The sequence below is a fragment of the Amyelois transitella genome, chromosome 10 (assembly GCF_032362555.1).
Source record: "Amyelois transitella isolate CPQ chromosome 10, ilAmyTran1.1, whole genome shotgun sequence".
NCBI lineage: Eukaryota > Metazoa > Arthropoda > Insecta > Lepidoptera > Pyralidae > Amyelois > Amyelois transitella.
This window is the reverse complement of record NC_083513.1, coordinates 442,984-469,562: the sequence shown is the minus strand read 5'-3', so window position 1 is coordinate 469,562 and position 26,579 is coordinate 442,984. Positions and strand designations below refer to the sequence as shown.

General features: G+C 37.7%; 2 protein-coding genes across 2 annotated transcripts; both read left to right on the top strand.

Moving 5' to 3' along the window:
- Positions 1 to 988: 988 nt before the first annotated feature.
- On the top strand, positions 989 to 11,493 carry LOC106134807 (synaptic vesicle 2-related protein). Its single transcript, XM_013334947.2, has 11 exons — positions 989 to 1,346; positions 2,232 to 2,396; positions 3,003 to 3,165; positions 3,574 to 3,695; positions 4,136 to 4,368; positions 5,335 to 5,492; positions 6,423 to 6,558; positions 8,130 to 8,233; positions 9,272 to 9,445; positions 10,127 to 10,254; positions 10,893 to 11,493. Exons 1-11 carry the CDS (start codon positions 1,217 to 1,219, stop codon positions 10,949 to 10,951), a joined length of 1,572 nt encoding a protein of 523 aa, XP_013190401.2. The 5' UTR covers positions 989 to 1,216; the 3' UTR covers positions 10,952 to 11,493.
- A 1,141-nt stretch (positions 11,494 to 12,634) lies between these two features.
- Positions 12,635 to 24,186, top strand: LOC106134802 (synaptic vesicle 2-related protein). The gene is made up of 11 exons (XM_060946122.1): positions 12,635 to 12,907; positions 16,274 to 16,435; positions 16,971 to 17,133; positions 17,658 to 17,779; positions 18,472 to 18,704; positions 19,246 to 19,397; positions 19,702 to 19,837; positions 20,736 to 20,852; positions 21,520 to 21,686; positions 23,272 to 23,399; positions 24,084 to 24,186. Exons 1-11 carry the CDS (start codon positions 12,787 to 12,789, stop codon positions 24,134 to 24,136), a joined length of 1,554 nt encoding a protein of 517 aa, XP_060802105.1. The 5' UTR covers positions 12,635 to 12,786; the 3' UTR covers positions 24,137 to 24,186.
- Positions 24,187 to 26,579: the final 2,393 nt, after the last annotated feature.

The window sequence follows — 26,579 nt, the reverse complement described above, 5'->3', positions numbered from 1 at the left end:
GGAACTCCGGGATAAAAAGTAGCCTATATGTTATTCTGGGTCTTCAGCTACCTACATACCAAATTTCATCGTAATCGGTTCAGTTGTTTTTGCGTGAAAGAGTAACAAACATCCATACTGACATTCTGACATACTCACAAACTTTCACATTTATAATATTAGTAGGATGAAAGGCTCTCTTAAAAGTTAATAAATCGATTTTCACGACGGTTTTATTTTTAAATATTAATTTCAAAAACTGTTGGAAATATAAAAATACGTGAAAACATTACATAATTAGTTTAGCCTGAGATCGTAAAGACCAAAAGGTCATTATCTTAATAATCCTTCAAATATAAGAAATAATATTAAAAATTAACAAACTGTGTTGACACCAGGAAAGTATTCTTAGAACGACTTTATTTAAGAGTAAGAATTATTATTATTTATTTCATTAGTAACATTTAAAGCGTTATCTGCTAATTTCCTCACTAAGCAAGTGAACGTATCGAAGAAATGCTTGAGTTCATGGCCTATGATATTATTCATTATGTAGCGAAATACGTATGCCAAAAGTTAATATACAACATATATACCTAATACACAGTTTTAAAAAATCCCAAATCTAGAAAGCAAAATATCTACGGATTTGAGCATAAATCAATCTCCGACTCAACATCGTCGGAGCCACGGTTTTTCAGGCGTAACATCCAATCTAACAACCAGTCATACACTTTGTATCAACCAAGCAGATAGGGAATAAAATCCCTTTTAATGTCCCTATTTAAAAAAAAAAACTTTACCATATAATCTTTAACTCTACATAAGGTAGTGCACGAAATACGATCTTCCGTTCAACAGATGTAATATCGGTCGAACACGTTGCATTTAGTACGTTGAGCTCTTAGACTATAATATTTCTTTGTTGCCTCAGCTGCTGCAAAATATTATACAAGTTATATTACTTTATATTCACCAATTATTTTGTGTTCTGTTCAGAATACTTTTACGTATCACGACGTCGTCTTAATGTCGCACATCAATGTTTATTTGACTCAGTTTCAGTAGAAAATTGTTACTTTTGACTACAAAGTTAGGAAGTAGTGCAGAAATTAAGTTTTTATGACTACATAGATAAGCTGTACTCATATTTTAGTCAGTAAATGACGTGGAAGTCATCAAGACACTAACGCAAAAGAAGAATGAATTAAATAGAAAGAGAAATCTGTAATATAAAATGAGTTCTAACAGAGGCTACTACAAAACTGAGGTGGAATTTGACTTGGCTGATATAAGGAACAAGAATCTCGGGACTGTGAATAGATCACAGAAAACTTACACATACGATGAAGCTATCGATATGGCAGGTAAATTTATTTTTTGATAATTTAGTGTTATATATTAGTTGTTAGGTAAAAAAAATTATAATATAAGACCAAAATTTTTTTCAATTATATATTTTTTTTATATTTAAAAAAAATTATAGGCTTGTGTTATAATTTTGGATTCTTCTTTTAGGCGACAGACTAGCAACCTGTTACTAATTGACTCTCAATTTTATCATTAAGCCAAACAGCTGAACGTGGCCTATCAATCTTTTTAAGACTGTTGACTCTGTCTACCCTGCAAGGAATATGGACGTGATTATATGTATTTTATGTATGTAGGTAAAATAATAACCTGGAACTCGCTTTGTGTAAAAATCTGACGCACGTCAAAGTCATACCCCGGGCTCCTCTCCAGAGTGAGGTGAGGATGCAACCGGGACTAAAGCCAGGTGGAAGAAGTAGGTCAAAAACTAAGCTGTTTTGTCCTGCACCACCTCCATCTCTTTCTCATGGATGTCGTAAAAGGCGACTAAGGGATAGGCTTACAAACTGATTCTTTTTTTAGGCGATAGGCTAGCAACCTGTCACTATTTGAATCTCAATTCTATCATCAAGCCAAAAAGCTGAGCGTGGCCTATTAGTCTTTTTAAAACTGTTTGCTCTGTCTATCCCCCAAAGGGATATAGACGTGATTATATGTATGTATGTATAAATTTGTGCAGCAAAGATACTACGAACAAACAAACAAATGCAATTGAGATTTCAATAGGAACAGGTTCATAAACTCAACGTAAAAGCCCAAGTTTATCCGTCTTTCCTTTGATATCTTTTACAAACTGCACGAGAAAAGAAACTGGGCCACTCTATGTATTTTCCTTGCTACTAAGTATATTTTAAATCCAAGGTTCACATAATTAATTCCAGGAACAGGTTGCTACAGCTATTTCCTGATGCTGACCTCAAGTTTGACCCTGCTGTCTATGTGTATAGACATCTTCAGCTTCTCAGTGGTAGTGGGGGGCAGCCGCTGTGAGTTCCCCCCCCTGGACGTGCATCAGAAGAGCGCGTTGATGTCCATGCCATTTCTTGGTGAGTTGGACCTTTGGGACTTAGAAAACCAATTGTTAGTTGAGAGGAACATTTATCAACAAACCATAAATAAATAACATACATAAAATCCCGTCTATAGCCCTTACGGAGTAGACAGAGAAAGCAGTCTTGAAAGACTGATAAGCCACGTTCAGCTGTTTGGCTAAATAATAGAATTGTGACTCAAATAGTGACAGGTTGCTAGCCCATCGTGTAAAAGAAGAATCCCAAGTTTATAAGCCAATCATTTAGTCGTCTTTTACGATATCAATGAGAAAGAGATGGAGTGATCATATGTTTTTTTTCTATTGGTTCCGGAAACCACACGGCACTATATACACCACTAGCTGTGCCCGCGACTTCGTCCTCCCTCGAAGCCCTCAAGCAAGAATAATATTCCCCGTTTTTTCACATTTTCCATTATTTCTTTGCTCCTTTTCCTTTAGCCTCCTTCGATAAATGGTCTATTCAACGCAAAAATAATTTTTAAATTCGAACCAGTAGTCCTGAGATTAGCGCGTTCAAACAAACAAACAAACTCTTCAGCTTTATAATATTAGTATAGATAGTAGTTGTGTGCATAACTTCGCCCAATCCATTTTTCAGGTCCAGTAATAATGTCCTATGCTTGGGGCTACCTATCAGACACCCGCGGACGTCGTCGCTGCCTATCCCTGGGTATGTGGGGCAGTTTCATAGCCTCCAGTCTCGTGGCCTTCTCCCCCCATTACGCTGTCAGTGGAATCTTGAAGTTCATCAGTAGCAGTTTGTAAGTTTCGTTTTTTTTACAACTATACTCTCTTCCGCAGGTGACAAAAACATAAAAATCATTCATATACCTAGTCACGTCTATATCCATTGCGGGGTAGACAGAAACAATAGTTTTGTAAAGACTAAAGGTTCAACTGTTCGCATTGAGATTCAAATAGTGACAGGTTGCTAGTCATCGCCCACAAGCGCAATTCTAAGTTTGTAAGCTTTTCCCTTAGTCACTTTTTACGACAACCATGGGAAAGACAGACAAGAAATGAAAAAAAATGTTTTTGCGTTCTATTATTCATTTTAAGTGTCCCTCTATCCATTCCAGTCAAAAATACTTTTTTTTTTACTGTTTTATTATATGTATAGATTTTATTTATATGTCTGTGATTTAGATATAATGATTTGTTCGTTTCAGTTGCACCTGTGCTCAGTCAACTACTTATGCCCTTTTGGGAGAATCAACTTCGCAGCGAGCTAGGGGCTACTTCATGTTGATGGTCACTGGCTTCCTAAATATGTGCTTCTCTTCATACATAGGTAAACATGAATTTCGTCCTGGTAAAGGGTCAGGTCAAGAGTACCCGAAACCGCCGACCTTGTTGTTGTGAGTTATGAATGTGAACGAAGTGAAGGAAGTATGCAGAGATCGTGGCAAGTGGAAAGAGGTGGTCTCTGCCTACCCCTCCGAGAAAGAGGTGTGATTTTATGTATGTATGAATTTCGTAAGACAAGACGAGACAAGATTTGAATCTCAATTCTATCATTAAGCCAAACTGGGGCCTATCAGTCTTTTCAAGTCTGTTGGCTCTGTCTACCCCGCAAGGGATATTGACGTGATTATATGTATGTATGCATGTATGTATAGAATAAATCTAAGAAAATCGCTTACAGAAAGACAGATAATAAGCATTGTTAAATGTTCTATAGTAACCAGTTCCTAAGAATTTTTATTAGATGCTCTGTTCTTTTAATTTCAGTTCCTGCCTTCTTCATACTCAATGCTGAGTTCTCCTTCATCGTCTTCGGCTACAATGTCCTTCCTTGGAGGGTTTTGGCACTAGTTTTAGCTCTTCCTATGGGCATCTGTGGAATCTTGCTGCATTTCATATATGAGAGTCCCAAGTTCCTAGCCAATGCTGGGCGGAAGCGGGAGGCTGTAGAAGTTCTGGCAAATATTTGGAGACGGAATGGAAAGAAGGGGAAGTATCCTGTAAGTTTAAGGAATCAATTTTATCAAGTCTTAGGTATATATCTTAACTTTCTCATATCATAATATCATCTGTATATCTTATCCATCTCATTGATTGTACCATATCTATTGGTGAATGCATTTTTGATAAGTATCTTAAATGAGAACATACATATATAAATAAAATTACGCCTCTTTCCCGGAGGGGTAGACAGAGACTACATCTTTCCACTTGTCACGATCTCTGCATACTTCCTTCGATTCATCCACATTCATAAATGAGAACATAAACATTTAAATTAACTTAATTTCATACATACAAACATATGGTTACGTCTATATTCCTTGCGTAGTGGACAGAGCCAACAGTCTTGAAATGCCTGTTAGGCCACGTTCAGCTATTTGGCTTAATTATAGAATTGAGATTCAAATAGCGACAGGTTAATACCTCATCGCCTTAAAAAAGAATCTCAAATTTGTAAGCCTATCCCTTAGTCGCATTTTACGACATCCATAGGAAAGAGATAGAGTGGTCCTTCATTTTTGTACTGGTGACGGGAACCACACGGGACTTATAATTATCACATGGAATTTTAATGCTTAAAATCGTAAAACTATTGTGATCATGTAAAAGATTGTTAAATAGGTAGGCACACATCCAAGCTCGGCGGTTTCGGGCACTCTTGACCTGAATTGAATTGACACAGTGCCGTGTGGTTCCCGGCACCATTGCAAAAAAGAATAGGACCACTCCTTCTCTTTCCCACGGATGTCGTAAAAGGCGACTAAGGGATAGGCTTATAAACTTGAGATTCCTCTTTTAGGCGATGAGCTAGAAACCTGTCACTATTTGGATTTCAATTCTATCACTAAGCCAAACAGCTGAGCGTGGCCTATCAGTCTTTTCAAGACTGGTGGCTCTGTCTACCCCGCTAGGGATATAGACGTGATCATATGAACGTGATGATAAACGTATATAATTGGCAGGTAGAAATCCTGGACTTCACCGAGGATCCCAACATCAGCCAGCGTCGGAGTCAGCCCTTCCTCTCGTCCCTCAGGCACCAGACCGCGCCGCTATTTCAGCCCCCCCTGCTTTTCAGGACATTGCAGTTGTTCTACTTGACCAACATATTTTACAGCATGTGAGTTCTGAATTTTGTAGTGAACATATATGGTCACGTCTATATCCCTTGCGGGGTAGACAGAGCCAACAGCCTTGAAAAGACTGAATGGCCACGTTCAGCTATTTGGCTTGATGATAGAATTGAGGTTAGGTGGAATTGTATGTATGTATCTATCTATCTATCAAAAGTTAATTAAGTAAATCATTTTTTGACTATCGAGTGGAATAAAATATGTGTGAACTGCTGTTAAAATCACTACAATGTTTACATTCTTCGTTGTCTGTACGTCAATTTTTTATTGTGGATTTAATGTCTGTAGTAGAAACTTTGACATAAGGGTGAACATAATCAATAGCTTTATATATTAATATATCCATACATACATCACTGTAAAAAACGACCAAGGGAAGGGCAAATAAACTTGGAATTCTTCTTGTAGGGTGGGATAGCAAGCTGTCATTATTTCAAGTCAGTAAAGCCAAACAGCTGAAATTGGCGTTTCAGTCTTTTCAAGACCGTTAGCTGTATCTAACCCGCAAAGGATATAGACGTGACTATATGCATCTATACACACATCACGCTTATCTCCCGGCGGGGTAAGAACAGTACCATCATTCCATTGTCATCTCGCTTCATCCACTTTTATCAATCTTAATGGAAGCTCGTCATTTAACGATACTCGTACTAATACTGCACGAAATTTGGGATTTTGTTGGAAGTGAACACACAACTTTAGTTGGAAACACTAGAATAGAATAGATTTATTTTCAAAATTGGATACAAGGTATCACTTATTGACGTCACATTACTTAAATCTAATTATAACTACTACCGCTTCCAAAGCGCATGTGTAGAAGAAGCGGCGGAACAAACTACACTGCAGCATTTTCATAGGACGTCAATTTACAAATATTACACTGTTAAGACATTGTCCTCTTATCATTGCAGAAGTAACAGCCTGACAGTTTGGTTCCCATTCATCGCTGAATCATTCTTCAATGGCCTTCACTCCAGTAATGAAGACACAGCTCAGGGCCTCTGTCTGATGATAGACCAGGCAAAAAGAGTTAATTCTACTGCTGAGGTAATAAATAAATAATAAATATATACTGGAACAAATTACACAGATTGAGTTAGTTTCGATTGCTGTTAGCTATTGATACAGCTATTGTTACAGGTACAGCTATTGATTATGTTCACCCATATGTCAAAGTTTCTACTACAGACATTAAATCCGCAATAAAAAATTGACGTACAGACAACGAAGAATACGAGATACTAACTCAACGATGCTATATTTCATAATAAATACTTATATAGATAAACATCCAAGACGCAGGCCAACAGAAAAACTTCTTTTCTCATCATGCCCTGGCCGGGATTCTAACCCGGGACCTCCGGTGTCACAGACAAGCGTACTACCGCTGCGCCACAGAGGCCGTCAACGTGAGGTGTGTAAAAATCTTCGCGAGAAAATCATTAAGGCAAATGGATTACCATGATCCAATATAAAAGGTTTTGAAGGTCCAATGCGATCTCTTCTTGTAAAATCTGGCTTATCCAAACCATGACCCTGGTCAAAGGCGCACCCCGGGCTCCCCTCCAGGAAGAAGAATAACATGATATCGTTGAGTTTGTATGCTTTAAAACCAGCCTCGAACTCACTTTGTGACTCAATCTGAATAGTAGTTCTTAGTTTGACCTGTAAGTATGTATGTATCTCTATATATGTCCGCGATTATCTCGCATTTCGCTAAAATGATTTTGATGCGGTTTTCAGAAAAGTATTTGGAAAACTTAGGAGAAGGTTTAAGAAATTTGACCGACTTAAAAAAAAAGATTGAAGGCGATTCTCTTTTTACACAATTTATTATTTATCGTATAGGTATTATGTAGAGAGAATGCCTTGTGGCATTAAGTCCACCTGTTGTACATTTTCGTGCATAAAGTTTAAATAAATAAATAAAATAAATAAATATATAGGCATTTACCGCCAAGTGACACCAAATAGTTAAGTTACAAAAGACTTTTCCTTACAAATCTATGTTTTTGTGGCGGCATCTCTACGCCACAAGTCACAAAAACGAATCACGCGACGCTATCAGTCAAATACAGCGATAAGTCTAAATCGCGCAAGCAAAGATTTCACGGATTGGAGCATACATATATACAACCTCCGACACAACATCGTCTGTCGCGCGGTTCCCCAGGCGTCACCCCAGCCTGGCGGGAGATCTTCCCTTTGGTGGCGGTCGAGCCGAATCATCGCTCCCGCTACTTCTTATCTGTTACTTTCTTACAGATAGATAAAAGAAGCCGTGCCGTGGTGCCGTGTGGTTCCCGGCACCATTACAAAAAAGAATAGGACCACTCCATCACTTTCCCATGGATGTCGTAAAAGGCGACTGAGTGATAGGCTTACAAACTTGGGATTCTTTTTTAGGCGATAGGCTAGCAACCTGTCTCTATTTGAATCTCAATTCTATCACTAAGCCAAATAGCTGAGCGTGGCCTATCGGTCTTTAAAGACTGGTGGCTCTGTCTACCCCGCTAGGGATATAGACGTGATCATATGTATGTATGTAATGTGTAGATAATAGAAGTTTTGAGAACGAAGATCATATCAGTTCTACTAATTATAATTTCTATCGACAGGTGGCATGTACAACCGCTATAGATCCGAACACAGTTTACGGCGGTCTCGGACAAGGATTGAGCTATTTTGCCATCATGCTGGTCATATCAACTTTAGCATCCAGGTACAGCATACATACATACATATGGTCACGTCTATATCCCTTGCGGGGAAGACAGAGCCAACAGGCTTGAAAAGACTGAATGGCCACGTTCAGCTGTTTGGCTTAATGATAGAATTGAGATTCAAATAGTGATCGGTTGCTCGCCCATCCCCTAAAAAGAATCCCAAGTTTGTAAGCCTATACCTTAGTCGCTTTTTACGACATCCATGGGAAAGATATGGAGTGGTCCTATTCTTTTTTGTATTGGTGCCGGGAACCACAAGGTACAATTACATACATACATACATATGATCACGTCTTTATCCCTTACGGGGTAGACAGAGCCAACAGGCTTGAAAAGACTGAATGGCCACGTTCAGCTATTTGGCTTAATGATAGAATTGAGATACAAATAGTGATAGGTTGCTAGCCCATCGCCTAAAAAGAATCCCAAGTTTGTAAGCCTATCCCTTAGTCGCTTTTTACGACATCCATGGGAAAGAGATGGAGTGGTCCCATTCATTCTTTTTTTGTATTGGTGCCGGGAACCACACGGTACAATTATCCAGGTATAATTATTGTTGTGAGTCAATTCGGTCAGTTTAAAAAGGCATTATCAAACAATTTTGTAAAGTGTAGCTTACATTACAAGTGACCTTCTTTTTAAGCATTATTTTTACATATAAACTTACCAGCCGTGTGGTTTCCGGCGCAAATAAAAAAAATGAATAGTGCCACTCACGTTCCCATGGATATCGTAAAAGGCGACTAAGGGATAGGCTTATAAACTTGGGATTCTTCTTTTAGGCGATGAGCTAGCAACCTGTCACTATTCGAATCGCAATACCATCATGAAACCATAAAGCTGAATGTGACCTCTCAGTTTTTTAAATTCTGCTCTAGCTCTGTCTACCTCGCATAGGATATAGACGTGACGATATGTATGCATGTGGTGTAAATAAAAGTATCAGAAATTCACTGAATCCAATTTATATTTTGTTAATGTACCTACCAAATAAACGATTTTTCTTTCATTCTTTCTTTCAATTTCGTTAACAGGAAGAAAATGCTGATGTTATCTCTACTAGTGATATCCTGCTTCTGTGGGGTTGCTTCCGTTCTCGTCCCCAACAACGTGGTGGATTTCGTCATGTTCTTCGGTCTACTCCTCAACAATCTGTGCATGGGCATTGTGTATTCTTACTTTGTTGACTTGTATCCGACTTCTTACAGGTACATATACTATACATATATAAATATATGTAGTCACGTCTATATCCCTTGCGGGGATGACCAGTTCAACAGTCTTGACATACATACATATGGTCACGTCTATTTCCCTTGCGGGGTAGACAGAGACAACAGTCTTGAAAAGACTGAATGGCCGCGTTCAGCCATTTGGCTTAATGACAGAATTGAGATTCAAATAGCGATAAGGTTGCTAGCCCATCGCCTAAAAAAGAATCCCAAGTTTGTAAGCCTATCCCTTAGTCGCCTTTTACGACATCCATGGGAAAGAGATGGAGTGGTCCCATTCTTTTTTTGTTGTATTGGTGCCGGGAACCACACGGTACAATTATCCAGGTATAATTATTGTTGTGAGTCAATTCGGTCAGTTTAAAAAGGCATTATCAAACAATTTTGTGAAGTGTAGCTTACATTACAAGTGACCTTCTAGTTTTTAAGCATTGTGTTTACATATAAACTTACCTGCCGTGTGGTTCCCGGCATCAATAAAAAAAAAAAATAGAGCCACTCACGTTCTCATGGATATTGTAAAAGGCGACTAAGTTTGTAAGCCTATCCTTTAACGACATCCATGGGAAAGAGATGGAGTGGTCACATTCTTTTTTAGTTGTATTTGTGCCGGGAACCACACGGGTATGTGTGTATGTAATTTAAATGTTATTTCAGAGGCATGGTCGCATGTCTGGGGACTATCGTGGCGCGCAGCAGCAGCCTCATAGGAATTAACGTTATTGGAGTTTACTTCTTGGAGCACTGCAGTATCACTATCTATGCATGTACTGCCTACCTGTTCAGTAAGTCAATCAGATCAACTCGTAACTAATAAATTAATCTCTCCTCTCATGGGTCTACTGGAAGTTATTTCTTTTGAAATAAGTAGCACCTTTGTACTAGAATTACTGTAATAAATGCTTCTGTATGTAATTTTGTGTACATAAATAATATTGTTAGTGATAAAGTAAGTTTGTTTGTTACCTCTTAACGGTTAAACTGACAGATTTTGATGTGAAAAAAATTTATCCATATTGTTACCGATACATATATAAATACTTATAGTCATGTCTTTATCCCTTGCGGGGTAGACAGGGCCAACAGTATTGAAAAGACTGATAGGCCACGTTCAGCTGTTTGGCTTCATGATAGAATTGAGATTCAAATAGTGACAGGTCGCAAGCTCATCGCCTAAAAGAAGAATCCCAAGTTAACAAGCCTGTCTCTTAGTCGCCTTTTACGACATCCGTGGGAAAGAGGTTGTGTGGTCCAAGCCCATCGCCTAAAAGAAGAATTTCAAGTTAACAAGCTTGTCTCTTAGTCGCCTTTTACAAATCAACGGGAAAGAGATGGATTGGTCCTTTTTTTATTGGTGTCGGGAACCACACGGCAATATATGTTCTCTGTGTAAACGAATTGATGAATAAATATTATTTTCCAGGTGGTCTACTGGTGTCACTTTTTCTGCCACCGGACAAACCAAAAAAGATTCAAGAATGAAGAATTTTTTAGTTGCTTATAATTTTTTACATACTTACATATAGTCACGTCTATATCCCTTACGGGGTAGACAGAGCCAATAGCCCCGAAAAGTCTGAATGGCCACGTTCAGCTCGGCTTAGTGTTAATTTAATATTTTTTTAGTTAATTCATGACTTTATTATTTCATTGCCAAATATATTTTCTGATGTAAATTATATATTTTATCGTCATTCCATCCTTATAAAGTTGCAAAGGTGAGGTCCTGGCTGAAGGTCAAGTGAGGAAACCTGCACATTCAGGAAACTAGATGTGCAACCATGATCGGGTATCGGGATATCTAACCCGTATTGGACCGATCATCCCCTGCAAAGGTTGCGGAGGTCAGACGGGAGTCGCTTCGTGTAAAAATCTGACTCACCCAATCCAGGGTCCATGGTCAAATGCGGGACTAAAGCCAGGACGTGTTATGAATATGTTTATGTCACGTCACTATTATTGTGTAGCATCACTAGTCGAATGAAGATGGCGTCCTAATCGGGTTGAGAGCTAGCCATCACTCGCGGCAGACTTTTGTATTAATTATGTTAATTGAATAAACTCAAGTTACCTAATTAAAGTCTAATTATTTATATGAATCCAAGACCAACACAGGAAGAAGAAGATTCCAATTTGAAATGAGCATGATGAATATTTAATTATAAATAAATATATACGGGACACATTACACAGATCGAGTTAGCCTCGGAGTAAATTCGGACTAATTCAACGATACTATATTTTTTAATAAATACTTTTATAGATAAACATCCAAGACCCAGACCAATCAGAAAAAGTTCTTTTCTCATCATGCCCTGGCCGGGATTCGAACCCGGGACCTCCGGTGTCACAGACAAGCGTACTACCGCTGCGCCACAGAGAACATTAAATTATATAAGTTTTGTCACTACATAGTACATATATAGCAAAGTTGCATCACACGTGTGTCCCTCTGTATGTATGTGTGTATGCTAAGATCTACAAAACTACACGACGGACTTGATGCAGTTTTTTTAAAAAGATAGAGTGATTCAAAGGGAACATTTATATGTAAAAATGTTACGCGTGCGAAGTCGTAACGGGTTGCACTTGATAAAGTAAATTTGTAATAAAAATATCACTACAAATCTTTATAAATATTATAAAGCTGAAGAGTTTATTTGTTTGTTTAAACGCGCTAATCTCAGGAATTAGTGGTACGAATTGAAATATTATTTGCGTTGAATAGATTATTTATCGAGGAAGGCCTATATAACATGACGCTGCAACTATAAGAAGCAAAGTAATAATGGAAAATGTGAAAAAAAACGGGGAAATTTATTCATCCTTGAGGGCTTCAATGATGCCCAAAATAACTATTCCACGCGGACGAAGTTGCGGACACAGCTAGTCTTAAACAAGAATCATCTTAATTTTATAGAAACAACAACGAACCATCCGTTTTCACACAATTTCTGTAACAAAAACCAAAGTAAACAACATCTACTAAAGCATCCATCGCTTCATATATTCAATGAACAAATAACAAACATGCATTTAAGCTGTCAATGGATATCAATTGAATTTTAACAATCATAAAAACGAGGTCATAGATGATGGGCAAGAGGCAGATAACATGATTACATGACCTTCTGACTTGAAGCAAAAAGTACGGTCAGTATTTTAAACAATTCTAGCTGAGCCGGACCGGTTCTCGCCGCGAATTTGATTTGCACGAGCAAAAAATGGATTTATATAGATTTATTTTGTGCAAAATTTAGTTTAGAGATCTTAAAGATTAGTCATTATTTTAATAAAGAAAGTGATAAATAATAAAAATGGCTGCGGTCAATAAAAGTTACGATAGTACTGGAGATGTGGATATAGAATTGAGTGATTTTAAAAGAGAGAAGATTATGAAAACAGTTTATGATTACGAAGAGGCTTTGGATCTTACAGGTGTGTAACTGTATTGTTGACGGTGTCGGGTTCGAATCCCGGCCAGGGTATCGTCAGAAACTAACATTTTCTGATTGGTCTGGGTCTTGGATGTTTATCTTTATAAGTATTTATTATAAAATATAGTATCGTTGAATTAGTATCTCGCAACACAAATCTCGAACTTACTTCGAGGCTAGCTCAATTTGTGTTAATTTGCCAGTATATATAATATTATTATTATATTACGAGGGACATCGGGAAGTTCTATAAATTATACAAACATATTTAAAGTCACGTCTTCATCCCTTCGGAGTAAGTTTAAATAGTGACAAGTTGCTAGCTCATCGCCTACAAGAGGAAACCATAGCCCTTAGTCTCCTTTTACGAAATCCATGGGAAAGATATGGAGTGGTTCTATTATAAAGTGCCGGAAACCATAAATCATAATAGATTCTAAATTTAAATATTGTTTACTTTTAATAAGGATGAGAGTTTACAATGAATTTAAAAAAAAATCTATTAGGCACATCTATATTTGGACAGGATCTTCCTTGTCCATCCTGTTTTCCAAACTGTCAAATCATGTTTTTTTTCTAAACCAGTTACTTCTTTGAATAAAAACAAAGTTGTAACTCCTTGCTACTGTATCGTAGCCGGCACATAAGTTGAATCAATAATATTTAAACGACTACACTTATGGGGTGATAACCTTTAGACCCATTTTTATTGAGATACCTAAATCTTCTTAAATTATAAATTTACTCGTATCGTTGTAAATTTTGCATGTCTTCAATTTATTCTCTGAGGCGTATGTTCACAATAATTAAAAATACATAAATTCTCTTATCGCTATTGTTACGTACTATCGTTTTTAACTAAGACATTGTTTTCTATTCAACAAGTAGTTATTTAACACGAAAATAATGTTATCACGTCATCGTATGTCTCACATTTTAAAAAGAGGTATTATATGTATGTTTTACAAGTCAGTACTTACAGTAGCTGAAGTGTTTGTTTGAACGCGCTAATCTCCGGAACTACTGGTTCGAATTGAAAAATCTTTTTGTGTTGAACAGACCATATATCGAGGAAGGCTTTAAGCTATATATGTAACATCACGCTGCAACTATTAGGAGCGAAGAAATAATGGAGAATATGAAAAATATCGGGAAAAATTATTCATCCTTGAGGGCTTCAATGATGCCCAAAATAACTATACCACGCGGACGAAGTCGCGGGCACAGCTAGTTACTTTAAATAATTTATGAAACCACATTGAGCTCAAAACAAAACGAAATTTGCATGCCAGCCTTCTTGGTTAATTTACTTTTATACAACAATAGTATTGTTGTCTAGTTGTAGTTTCAAATGACGTCTAAAGCGGAAACAATATTTTTGAGACTAGCGGTCATACATACGAGTATAATAACTGTTGAATAATAACAAATGAATAATAATAATGTGCCGTGTGGTTCCAGGCATCAATAGAAAAAAGAATGGGACCACTCAATCTCATTCTTATGGATGTCGTAAAAGGCGACTAAGGGATAGACTTATTATATACTTGGGATTCCTCTGTTAAGCGATGGGCCTAAATGAGGATGGGCGAAAAGCGACGCGTAAGATTCAGAGGTCAACGACACAATTCATTCAGCTGAGCGATCTCGACAACTCTGCACTTTACTTGATCTTGATACTAGAAAAATAATTTATTTTTCAGACATTTATTTACATGTTTAGTTTTAATTTCTTTTTTTAGTATTGGTCTTTAATAAAGCGAGTGACGTAGTTTTTGAGGGTTTTTTAAATGTGAAAATGATGACGTTTAATTTAAATAAAAATAGGCTCAAACGGCTCAGAAGCATGGGTATAGTCTATGTTTAAAAGGATGCAGTTGTTTTAAATATCATCCTGTATGTATTTTTGTTTGTATGAATAATAAGAAGTATGAATATGAATTCTGTCACTAAGCCTAACAGCTGAACGTGGTCTGTCAGTCTTTCAAGACTGTTGGCTCTGTCCACCCCGCAAGGGATAAAGACGAAATTATATGAATGAATTTATCTATTAATTATTGTCTGTTTAGTACCTTTTATCACAAATTTTGTTGATATTGTATTAAAATATATAGTTATGAACATGTTTACCGATGAAGGCGTGATTTTATGTATGTACCAGAGGCCGCCCGCGACTTCGTCCGCGTGGAAACCCAATCATAACGTAACCATCAATTCCGCGAGAACTCCGGGATAAAAAGTAACCTATATATTATTCTGGGTCTTCAGCTACCTACATACCAAACATCGTAATCAGTTCAGTAGTTTTTGCGTGAAAGAGTAACAAACATCAATACTGACATACAAACTTTCGCATTTATAATATTAGTAGGATGTATATATGTATGAAAGACAAAAACATCAAAGTTATCGGATACCAAGCAAGATGTTAACTTAGCGAATTTGAGATAACAATACCGAGATTGTAAGTTATTCTTCAGATAAGATGGTCGCTATCATATATCTTCATATGTTGCACTTGAAAATGCACTAGTAACACACCCGATATAGATGAATAGATAACTTATCTCCTAAAATACAACATTCTTCTTGTGCATCTATACTAATATTATAAAGCTGAAGAGTTTACATACATACATACATATGGTCACGTCTATATCCCTTGCGGGGTCTTGAAAAGACTGAATGGCCACGTTCAGCTATTTGGCTTAATGATAGAATTGAGATTCAACTAGTGACAGGTTGCTAGCCCATCGCCTAAAAAAGAATCCCAACTTAGTCGCCTTTTACGACATCCATGGGAAAGAGATGGAGTGGTCCTATTCTTTTTTGTATTGGTGCCGGGAACCACACGGCACAAGAGTTTGTTTGTGTGAACGGGCTAATCTCAGGAACTACTGCTTCGAATTGAATTTTTTTTTGCGTTGAATAGACCATTTATCGAGCAAGGCTATATGGCATCACGCTGCAACCATAAGGAGCAAAGAAATAATTAAACATGTGAAAAAAACGGGGATTTTTTACTTCAATGTTGCCCAAAATAACGATTCCACGCGGACGAAGTCACGGGCACAGCTTGTAAATAAATATATACGGGACAAATTACACGGATCGAGTTAGCCTCGATGTAAGTTCGGGACTTGTGTTACGAGATACTAACTCAACGATACTATATTTTATAATAAATATTAAATATCTGCTTATATAGATAAACATCCATGACCCAGGCCAATCAGAAAAAGTTATTTTCTCATCATGCCCTGGCCGGGATTCGAACCCGGGACCTCCGGTGTCACAGACAAGCGTACTACCGCTGCGCCACAAAGGCCGTCTTAAAATAATTGAAATCCTCATACTCATGTTTCAGGTCATGGTAAATATAATATGGGCTTGCTGATAGCCTGTTTCGTCCTGATAACAGCAATGGGCATAGACATCTACGGAGTGGGGATCATAGTCACCGCAGCGACTTGCGACCTGCGCATGAGTTTGGAGGACATCGGGGTGCTCTCGTCTATGCCGTTTGCGGGTGATTCATGCTTTTGGTTTTTCACACATCTTTTCGTAACGGGGTAAACAGAGCCGACGGAGTAATCTCGACAAGACTGGAAAGCTATACATACAGTTTAAATTGAAAGGAATTTGAAATTATATTTTTAAGCAATATTTGGTCTGTTTTAATGAATAGGTAAAACGTGAATACAAAGTGCCGTGTGGTTTCCGGCAACAATAGAAAAAGAATAGGTCTACTCCATCTCTTTCCCATGGATTTCGTAAAAGGCGACTAAGGGGTAGGCTTATAAACTTAGGATTCTTCTTTTAGGCGATGGGCTAGCAACCTGTCACTATTTGAATCTCAATTCTATCTTAAATCCAAATAGCTGAACGTGGCCTATCAGTCTTTTTTTCAAGACTGTTGGCTCTGTCTACTCGGCAAGGGATATAGAAGTGATTATATGTATGTGAATATTAAAAATACATTGGAACCCTTAGTACGCGAGTAGCACTTGACCCGTTTTTTTCCTATCTTGTTTATTGTATTACGAAGTTATAGCTCTTTTCAGGTATTATAGTGATGTCATACCCCTGGGGTTACTTGTCGGACACTCGAGGTAGAAAACTGGCCCTCGCGTGGGGTATGGGGGGCAGTTTTGTGGCCGCTCTGCTTAGTAGCCTGGCACCAAATTGGCAGACCCTGGCTGCCCTCAGATTCGTCAGCTCCGCTATGTAAGTATAATGTTCCAGTAGTCCGGAAGGGCACGCGCGATGCCGTTTTCATCGCGCGTGCCATTTCGTTCGTTTTCATTGTGCTATTTCGTCCGTTTTGGGTACTCTTGACTTGACCTACCCCAGCCTCCGTGGCATAGACGCGCGACGTAGTTTTTATCGCTTGAAAAACTATCGCTATCCCATTTGACGTCATAATAAAAATCGAGTGGTAAATTGGTGCCATGTGGTACCCGGTACCAATACAAAAAAGAATAGGACCACTCCATCTCTTTCCCAAGGATGTCGTAAAAGGCGAATAAAGGGATAGGCTTACAAACTTGAGATTCTTTTCTTAGGCGATGGACTAGCAACCTATCACTATTTGAATCTTAACTTAATTCTAACATTAAGCCAAATAGCTGGACTTGGCCTGTCAGTCTTTTCAAGACTGTTGGCTCTGTCTACCCTACAAGGCATATACCATATATAAAAATTGAGACAGCGAAAGTACTATTTGTGTTAAACAAACTCATTCTCTGCAGGAGCAGTGTGGCCGAGTCAGCCACTTACGCGCTTCTTGGCGAATGCTGTACATCAAGAGTGAGGGCCAGATACATGTTGCTGGTCACCAGTGCCTTGATGATCACTCCGACTATCTACTATAGTGCGTATTACCTGCATGTGCCGTGAGGAACTTTTGTTACATTGGGATCCGGCTAGATCGATTTTTACCCTCATATGTACCTACGAGTATATTTGCTACATGACCTGTTTTCGAGAATGTCGTTTCGAACGTCGTCGAGAATTTCGCGTATTATAAATTCGCGTTATATATGCATATTATATACAAATATCCTTTAATAGTATAAGATTATACTTAACAACCTCATCATGAAGTTCTAGAAATGTCGTCGGTGGTGGATTCGGTAAGGTGCCCGGTTTAAATACGTGATGCGCAGAAAGAAAGGCACAGGTTCAAATCCCATTTCGGCAATGTACTAATGACCATATTGTTGGCCAAAGTTACGTACGTTAGTTTGAATACTGACCGACGCTCTAACGGCGAGGGAAAACATCGTGAGGAAACCTGCACTTTCAGGCAACTGGATCTGTTATCATGCATACAATATAGGTCAGGTTTGCCTACATAGATTGCGGAGGTCAGATGGGAGTCACTTCATGTAAAAACCTGACTCACCTAATCTAAGATTTCTGGTCAAATGCAAACCCCGGGCTCCTCTCCAGAGAGGTGAGAATGCAACCTGGACAAAGCCAGGAGGATGAAGAACTTTTAATAGTGTACGATTTAGCTACACATAGTTGTCGCTATACTTAAGAATATCTCTAAACTTTCAGTTTGGGCTTACCTCATCATGAAGTTGGACTTCTCAGTGCCGTTCCTATTCGTGGAGTTGCGACCTTGGCGTCTCCTGACCTTGATCATGGCATTACCTTTAGGCCTTGGTGCCGTTATGCTGTACTTCTTCAGCGAGAGTCCAAAATTCTTGGCCAACGTGGGCAGGAATAAGGAAGCTGTGGAGGTTTTGGAGAAAATGTTCGTGAAGAATGGAGGGAAAGGCGACTTTACTGTAAGTAGGTTTCAGTTTCGTAAACTGTCTATGTTATATACATACATATGGTCACGTCTATATCCCTTGTGGGGTAGACAGAGCCAACAAGTCTTGAAAAGACTGATAGGCCACGCTCAACTATTTGGCTTAATGATAGAATTGAGATTCAAATAGTGGCAGGTTGCTAGCCCATCGCCTAAACAAAGAATCCCAAAACATTATGTTACATTTTAAAATAGGACCACTTCATATCTTTCCCACGGAAGTAGTAAAAGGCTACTAAGGGAAAGGCTTATAAACATGGGATTCTTCCTATAGGCGATGGGCTAGCAACCTGTCACTATTTGAATCTCAATTCCATTATTTAGTCATACAGCCGAACGTGGCCTTTCAGACTGTTGGCTCTGTCTACACCGCAAGGGACATAGACGTGACTATATTTATGTATGTACGACCATACCATGACCACTACCTAGAATTTACTACCTAGGCTTTAAAAATCTGAATAAAAAGGCATTAAAAATTCAGATTTTTTTCAAGCGTTTATTTTCGTTTCCAGGTAAAAGAGTTATTTCTAGATGATGACATGAAGGAAGAAGTTGGGAACTTCTCACTTCATTCTCTGTACATACAAATTGCGCCTCTATTCAAGCCGCCACTGCTGGGGAGGACCTTCATATTGTACTACTTGACCTTCGTCGTTTACATAGCGTGAGTCTACATTAAAGTTCTCTGTCAGACCCAATGGTTGACTGGTAGATAATGCTTCTAGCATTAAGTCCGCCAATTGTGCTATATATTTTGTGTAATGAAGTTGAAATAAATATATATAAATCTTAGAGGTAGTCTCTGCCTACCCCTCCGGGAAAGAGGCGTGATTTTATGTATGTATGTATGTATGTATATATAAATCTTTAAAAAATTCAATTCCTAGCGGTTTTAGGCTAAACTAATGTTGCCAGTCAGTTGATATCATTCCTTTTTTATTAAACTGGATTTGATCTCCTCATCCTAGCAACAACAGCTTCGCGATAATCCTGCCAACGATATTCAACGTGTTCTTCACATCGTACGCGACCAGCGCCGCAGACGCAGGTTTCTGTGACCTCTTTGCCATCGGTGACACTACCGTTGTGGACGAAGTAGCCCAGGTATCTTATCATTTACTTAGACCCAATTCACGTACGTATTGACGTAAGAGAAGAGACGTAAGACTTATATCTATAAGAAAGCTCCAAAAGTAGAACTGATGCTAAGCTCTTGAAGCTTGAGTCCTAAACTTTGAAGAACTTCTACATCTGATCTTCATTTTGCGTACTTTGGTTAAACATACAAATATATACATAAAATGAAGTCTATATCCCTTGCGGGGTTGACAGAGCTAAGAGTCTTGGAATGAATGATAGGCTACGTTCAGCTGTTTGGCTTAATGATAGAAGTGAGATTCAAATAATGACAGGTTGCTAGCCCATCGGCTAAAAGAATAATTCTAAGTTTATAAGCCTATCCCTTAATCACTTTTTACGATATCCGTCGGAAAGAGAGAGAGTGATCCTATTCTTTTTTTTTAGTTAAATGTATATGCTATACTCGTAACGTCCAGTAATTGCTGTACGTTCATGACAGCTTCTGAAATGACACTCATTTTGAAACAGCTTTTACGAATAATATTATTGTTATTTATATTGTGTCAAATACCCTCACGTAAAAGTAATTATATATCACGTTAAGACAGGAGTTAGCTCTTAAATTAAGAAGAGGAATTAAAATTAAGTGCCGTGTGGTTCCCGGCACCAATATAAAAAAGAATAGGATGAGATGGAGAGGCCATCTCTTCCCCATGGATGTCGTAAAAGGCGACTAAGGGATAGGCTTACAAACTTGGGATTCTTTTTTAGGCGATGTGCTAGCAACCTGTCACTATTTGAATCTCAATTCTATCATTAAGCCAAACAGCTGAACGTGGCCATTCAGTCTTTTCACGACTGTTAGCTCTGTCTACCCCGCAAGGGACATAGACGTGACCATATGTATGTATGTATGTTCCAGGAAGTCCCTGTCTGCAAGAACACGATCAATGACTTCACGATCCTGGCGGGCTGCGTGCACGGCCTCTCCTTCTTTATCCTCAATGCCGTCATCTCCCACTGCGCCACCAGGAGAAAGGTATACTTATCTGTCTTCTCCTACTTTAGTCTCGCGACCGACCAAGCAAGCGAAAAGTCAGGTATCTAATTCAAACTACGAAGAATAAGTGTATTTGACCAATAGAAAAAAGAATAGGACCGTCTCGTTCCCATGGATGTTGCAAAAGGCGACTAAGGGATAGGCTTATAAACTTGGCATTCTTCTATTAGGCGATGGGCTAGCAGACTGGCACAATTTGAATCTGAATTCTATACATACATATATACGTATAATCACTTCTATTAAATTAAAACGTCTATTAGTAATTTTGTAAGACATACATACATATAATCACGTCTATATCCCTTGCGGGGTAGACAGAGCCTCAATTCTATCATTAAGCCAAACAGCTGAACGTGACCTTTCAGTCTTTTCAAGACTGTAGGCTGTCTTCCCCGCAAAGGACATAGACTTGACTATATGTATATATGTACCTATGTATGTATTCTATTCTATTCTTATCTTTCTCAAATGCGGAACAAAGTCACTGTATATATTTTTATAATTCCGCTTTCAAGTCCTTGAAGTAACTATTCCGGAATTACTGCGCCTTTTATATGTATATTTTGTCTTACAAATTCACTAGGTATATTTTTGTGTGCTTTCGTATGTACAATAACAAAACAAACAAACAAACAAATTCCAGGCGCTGACCATAGCGATCCTGACGATTGCTGCCATAGCCTCCTTGGCAGTGAACAATATCAACCAACCCATCGCCGGCCTGGTCCTATTCTACGTGTACCTTACCACGGCTATGGTCTTCGGGGTGGTGTCTTCATACTTCGTCGATCTATTTCCTACGTCATACAGGTACCCGGAGATTGCAAATGGAAAAACTCTTATAATAATAATATAACATAACATCAACTTCTCCAAAGGGCCTCTACGTGTTGGATTTATATCCCCACGCAAGCCTCTCAAATATCCGGGGTGTATAGACCCGTGAAATCCAAGCGGAGAAAAATAAAATAAATAATAATATAATCAAATACGTTTATTTTCCTCTTTATAAAGGTGAGCCTTAAGATTATTATAACTTAACTATAGCTTTTGTATCGTGTGGTACACGGCACTAATTAAAAAAAAAAGAAGTATAGGATCACTCCATCTCGTTCCCATGGATGTCGTAAAAGGCGACTAAGGGATAGGCTTATAACTTGAGATTCTTTTTTAGGAGATGAGCTAGCAATCTGTCACTATTTGAATCTCAATTCTATCATTAAGCCTAACAGCTGAACGTGGCCGATCAGTCTTTTCAAGACTGTCGGCTCTGTCTACCCCGCAAGGGATATAGAGGTGACCATATGTATGTAAAAGACATAAAATTTCATCCTGTTAATAAGTAATATTCCCGCGGGATTGTCTATAAACGACAATGTGTCTAGGAAAACCGCGAGAACATCAAAACTCCAAAGTGAAAAAACCGCGAGAACATTTATATAACAACAAATTGAATGACATTCCTGTCGAATTTGTAGAAATATAAGTTACATACATACATACATATGGTCACGTCTATATCCCTTACGGGGTAGACAGAGCCAACAGTCTTGAAAAGACTGAATGGCCACGTTCAGCTATTTGGCTTAATGATAGAATTAAGATTCAAATAGTGACAGGTTGCTAGCCCATCGCCTAAAAAAGAATCCCAAGTTTGTAAGCCTATCCCTTAGTCGCCTTTTACGAAATCCATGAGAAAGAGATAGAGTGGTCCTGTTATTTTTTGTATTGGTGCCGGGAACCACACTGCACAGAAATATAAGTTACTAGCGACCCGCCCCGGCTTCGCACGGGTGCAAAATTCGGAAAAAATTCAATATGTTTATTTATCAAAATAGGATGCACCACTTTACGACACCACATTAGAAACCCTGAAAATAACAGTATTTCTCCATTATTTAATAGATGTTATTTGTTCAAACTTCTATGAATTTCATTTTCAAACATTCAACCTCTTTGTGTTACTATTTGTTTGTTGCTAGCCAAGTGCTGGCCAGTTATAAAAACAATACTTCATTTTTTATTTGATGGAATGTTAGTGAAAAAAATTCAAATTTTTTTTGACATCTAAACAAAACAAGTTTAATGAGTGCATGTTTTTGAGAATTAAATACTGTCTTAGTTCATTTTATCTAACCAATAATTGTGATAATCAGTGCAAATATACCTATATTGAATTTCATAACCACAAATACCAGTTTCATTTTTCCAGTTCAAACATTTCAGCATAAACATATACTTAATACATTAAAACCTTCCTCTTGAATCACTCTACCTGTTACAAAAATTCGCATCAAAATCCGTTGCGTAATATTAAAGATTTAAGCATACAGACAAACAGACTAAAATAGCGACTTTGTTTTATACTATGTAGTGATTTTATTTTATTTGACAGAGGCATGGTGGCCTGTTTAGGCCTGATGGTGGGGCGGCTCAGTGCTTTCTCCGGGACAAATGTGGTCAGCCGGTCCATGTCTGACCACTGTCCGGCGACAATGTACGGGGCAGCCGCGCTGGTCTTCAGTAAGTGGACTCGGCTTTCATTTACTTATATTACACACTAATAGCTGAACGTGGCCATTCGGTCTTTTCAAGACTGTTGGCTCTGTCTACCCCGCAAGGGATATAGACGTGATTATATGTATGTAGGTATGTATGTATATTACACACTGTACACAACAGAATATGCATTAGCTTCATTACAAAAATTGTAATTTATCACATCATTGTTTCAATAGAAATCCCTTCCCTTTTTCGCAATACAAGCGATGCATAGCAACTTTTATTTAAATTTTTTTTTTATCTTATTATTTTTAGATGGCACCAATGAAAAAATAAAATATAAGACCACTCAATCTCTTTTCCATGGATGTCTTAGGCGACTAAGGGATAAGATTACAAAGTTGGGATTCTTCTTTTAGGCGGTGGGCTAGCAACCTGTCAATATTTGAATCTTAATTCTTCTCATAAAGCCATACAGCTGAACGTGGCCTTTCAGTTTCTCCAAGACTATTGGCTCTGTCTACCCCGCAAGGAATATAGAAGTGACTATATTTTCACACATTTAGTAGATACAGTATCACACTTATGTTCTGAGTTTTTTCTAGCTTGGTTAAGTTTATGTTATCAGTTTTTTTCTTTAATTCTTTTTACTACGCTTTTTTTATGTTATTGTTTAATAAAATTAACTTTATTCATGTTTTTCAGGCGGAGTCATCGCAGCGTCATTTTTACCTTCAGATATCATCAAAACAAGTTGACAATAGTTTAACATGTACAATAATGTAAAGTTTAAGTACTTAGATAATATTTTTTTTTATTAACTAATACGATACTTTCATGTTTAAAACTATGAAGATGATTGGATTGAGATTGCTTCCAGCATAATTTTACCTAAAATAATAATATATAATTAACATAACATTCATTCATATTATCACGTCTATATCTCTTGCGGGCTAGGCAGAGCCAACAGACTTGGAAGACTGGCAGGCCACGTTCAGTTGTTAGGCTTAATGATAGAATTGAGATTCAAATAGCGACAGGTTGTAAGCCCATAACCTAAAAGGAAAATCCCAAGTTTATTAGTCTATCCCTTAGTCGCCTTTAACTATATCCATGGCGAAAAAATGGAGTGGTCCTATTCTTTTTTATACTGGTGCCGGGAACCACACAGCACAACGCAGCGTAAATAATATAATAATTAGATAAATAAAGATTATAAACATACTTATAAGCTTTTCACTTCCAAAAAGTTTTTGAATTAGACCAGTGTGTATGTATGTACTTATCTTTTATGCGCTTGAGCACAAATTACTAGAAATAATAGAAGCTAGATGAAGCCTAGAATGTCTTGATGCCAAATATGTTATTAGTTACTCCGTTACAAACAAAAATATTATTTTTTATTAAATATACATTATATACATACATATAGTCACATCTATATCCCTTGCGGGGTAGACAGAGCCTTTACGTATGTTTATTGCAAATTAACGATTTTTAATTGATTGATTGATCTGAGAGAGCCCCATTATCATGGCATTAAACTTGTTTGGAGCATGCCGGAATTATGCAAGAGATTAACACTGACCTCCTTACCTTGTTGACAAACATGCCACTCGAGTGCTTAATTATTACTATTAGAATACTTATGTTTAACCCCCAATGCAAAAACGAGGGGTTCTATTAATTCAGTGTGGTTATACCGTATATTTCATTCCTGGGAATGTACGGGTATTAAGATTTTTTTGTTTTTTACCAAGTATGTGCTTCTCTCTTTTCTTTAATTACATACATACATATATATAAAATCACGTCTATATCCACTACTGAGTAGACAGAGTTAGCAGTCTTGTAAAGATTGATAGGCCACGTTCAGCTGTTTGGATTAATGATAGAATTGAGATTCAAATAGTGACAGGTTGCTAGCCCATCGCCTAAAAAGAAGAATTCCAAGTTCATAAGCCTATCCCTTAGTCGCCTTTTACGACATCTATGAGAACGAGATGGAGAGGTCCTATTCTTTTTTTATTGGTGATATCGTTGAGTTAATATCTCGTAACACAAGTCTCGAACTTACTTCGAGGCTAACTCAATCTGTGTAATTTGTCCAAGAGAACAAAAAAAAACGAAACTACACGATTCCCAATGACTTGCGTCTTAAAAGTGGCGTGTTATAATAGTTTAACGATTGGTTTTTTTCGGATAACTATGACGTCTGAAGGCGGAAAACATAATATTGTATATACCTACGTGAAATAACACACACCCTCTTATTAACAACTGAAATAAGTAGTTCTAACCAATACCGAGTTATAACACGACAAACCCGTTAACCTTTTGAACTGTAAAACATATGAATAGGTATGAATGATGCGTTTAAATTTGAGGCCCCAAAAGTGGTGTTGGTAATGTATAATATCAGGCCTCTGCCCGGAGGGATAGGCAGAGGTAACTTGCCACGATCTCTAATCACGATAATGAAACATCCGATGAAGAATTAGAAAACAAGATGGACGCATCACATCAACGCTCTCCCCCGTCGCAATACCCGTCTTCCTGAATTCCTATATTGGCCATATATGTATATATGCCACTATCCTGCCTACTACTTTTGCTTCGTCGACTTACAATTTTTCTGCTTAAAAATGTGTTAATAAATACAAACATATAAGCCGTGTGGTTCCCAACACCAATACAAAAAAGAATAGGACCACTTCATCTCTTTCCAATAGATGCCGTAAAAGGCGACTAAGAGAAACTTGAGATTCTTCTTTTAGGTGACGGGCTAGCAATCTATCACTACATGAATCTCAATTCTATCAATAAGCCATATAGCTAAACGTGGCCTATCAGTCTTTTCAAGACTGTTGGCTGTGTCTACCCCGCGAGAGGCATAGACGTGATTATGTTTATGTATGTATGTAAGAAATCCAATAATATTTATTATTATTAAAATCGAAGGACTTGTCAAAAAATATGAACAAAACACGAAATCAGCGTAAATTTTTTAATGAATTCATCTCTTGTCAAGACCTCATTGGAGGTCAAGTGGAGTCATATTTGCGACGTTTACAGGTATAGGTAAGTACTTGATATTATTGTTTGTAGCGTTGTCACAAATATATACTTATATACATGCATGACAACCTACCAAAAATTGGTTTGAACTGTTTTATCGCAAATGAAAATACTTTTTTA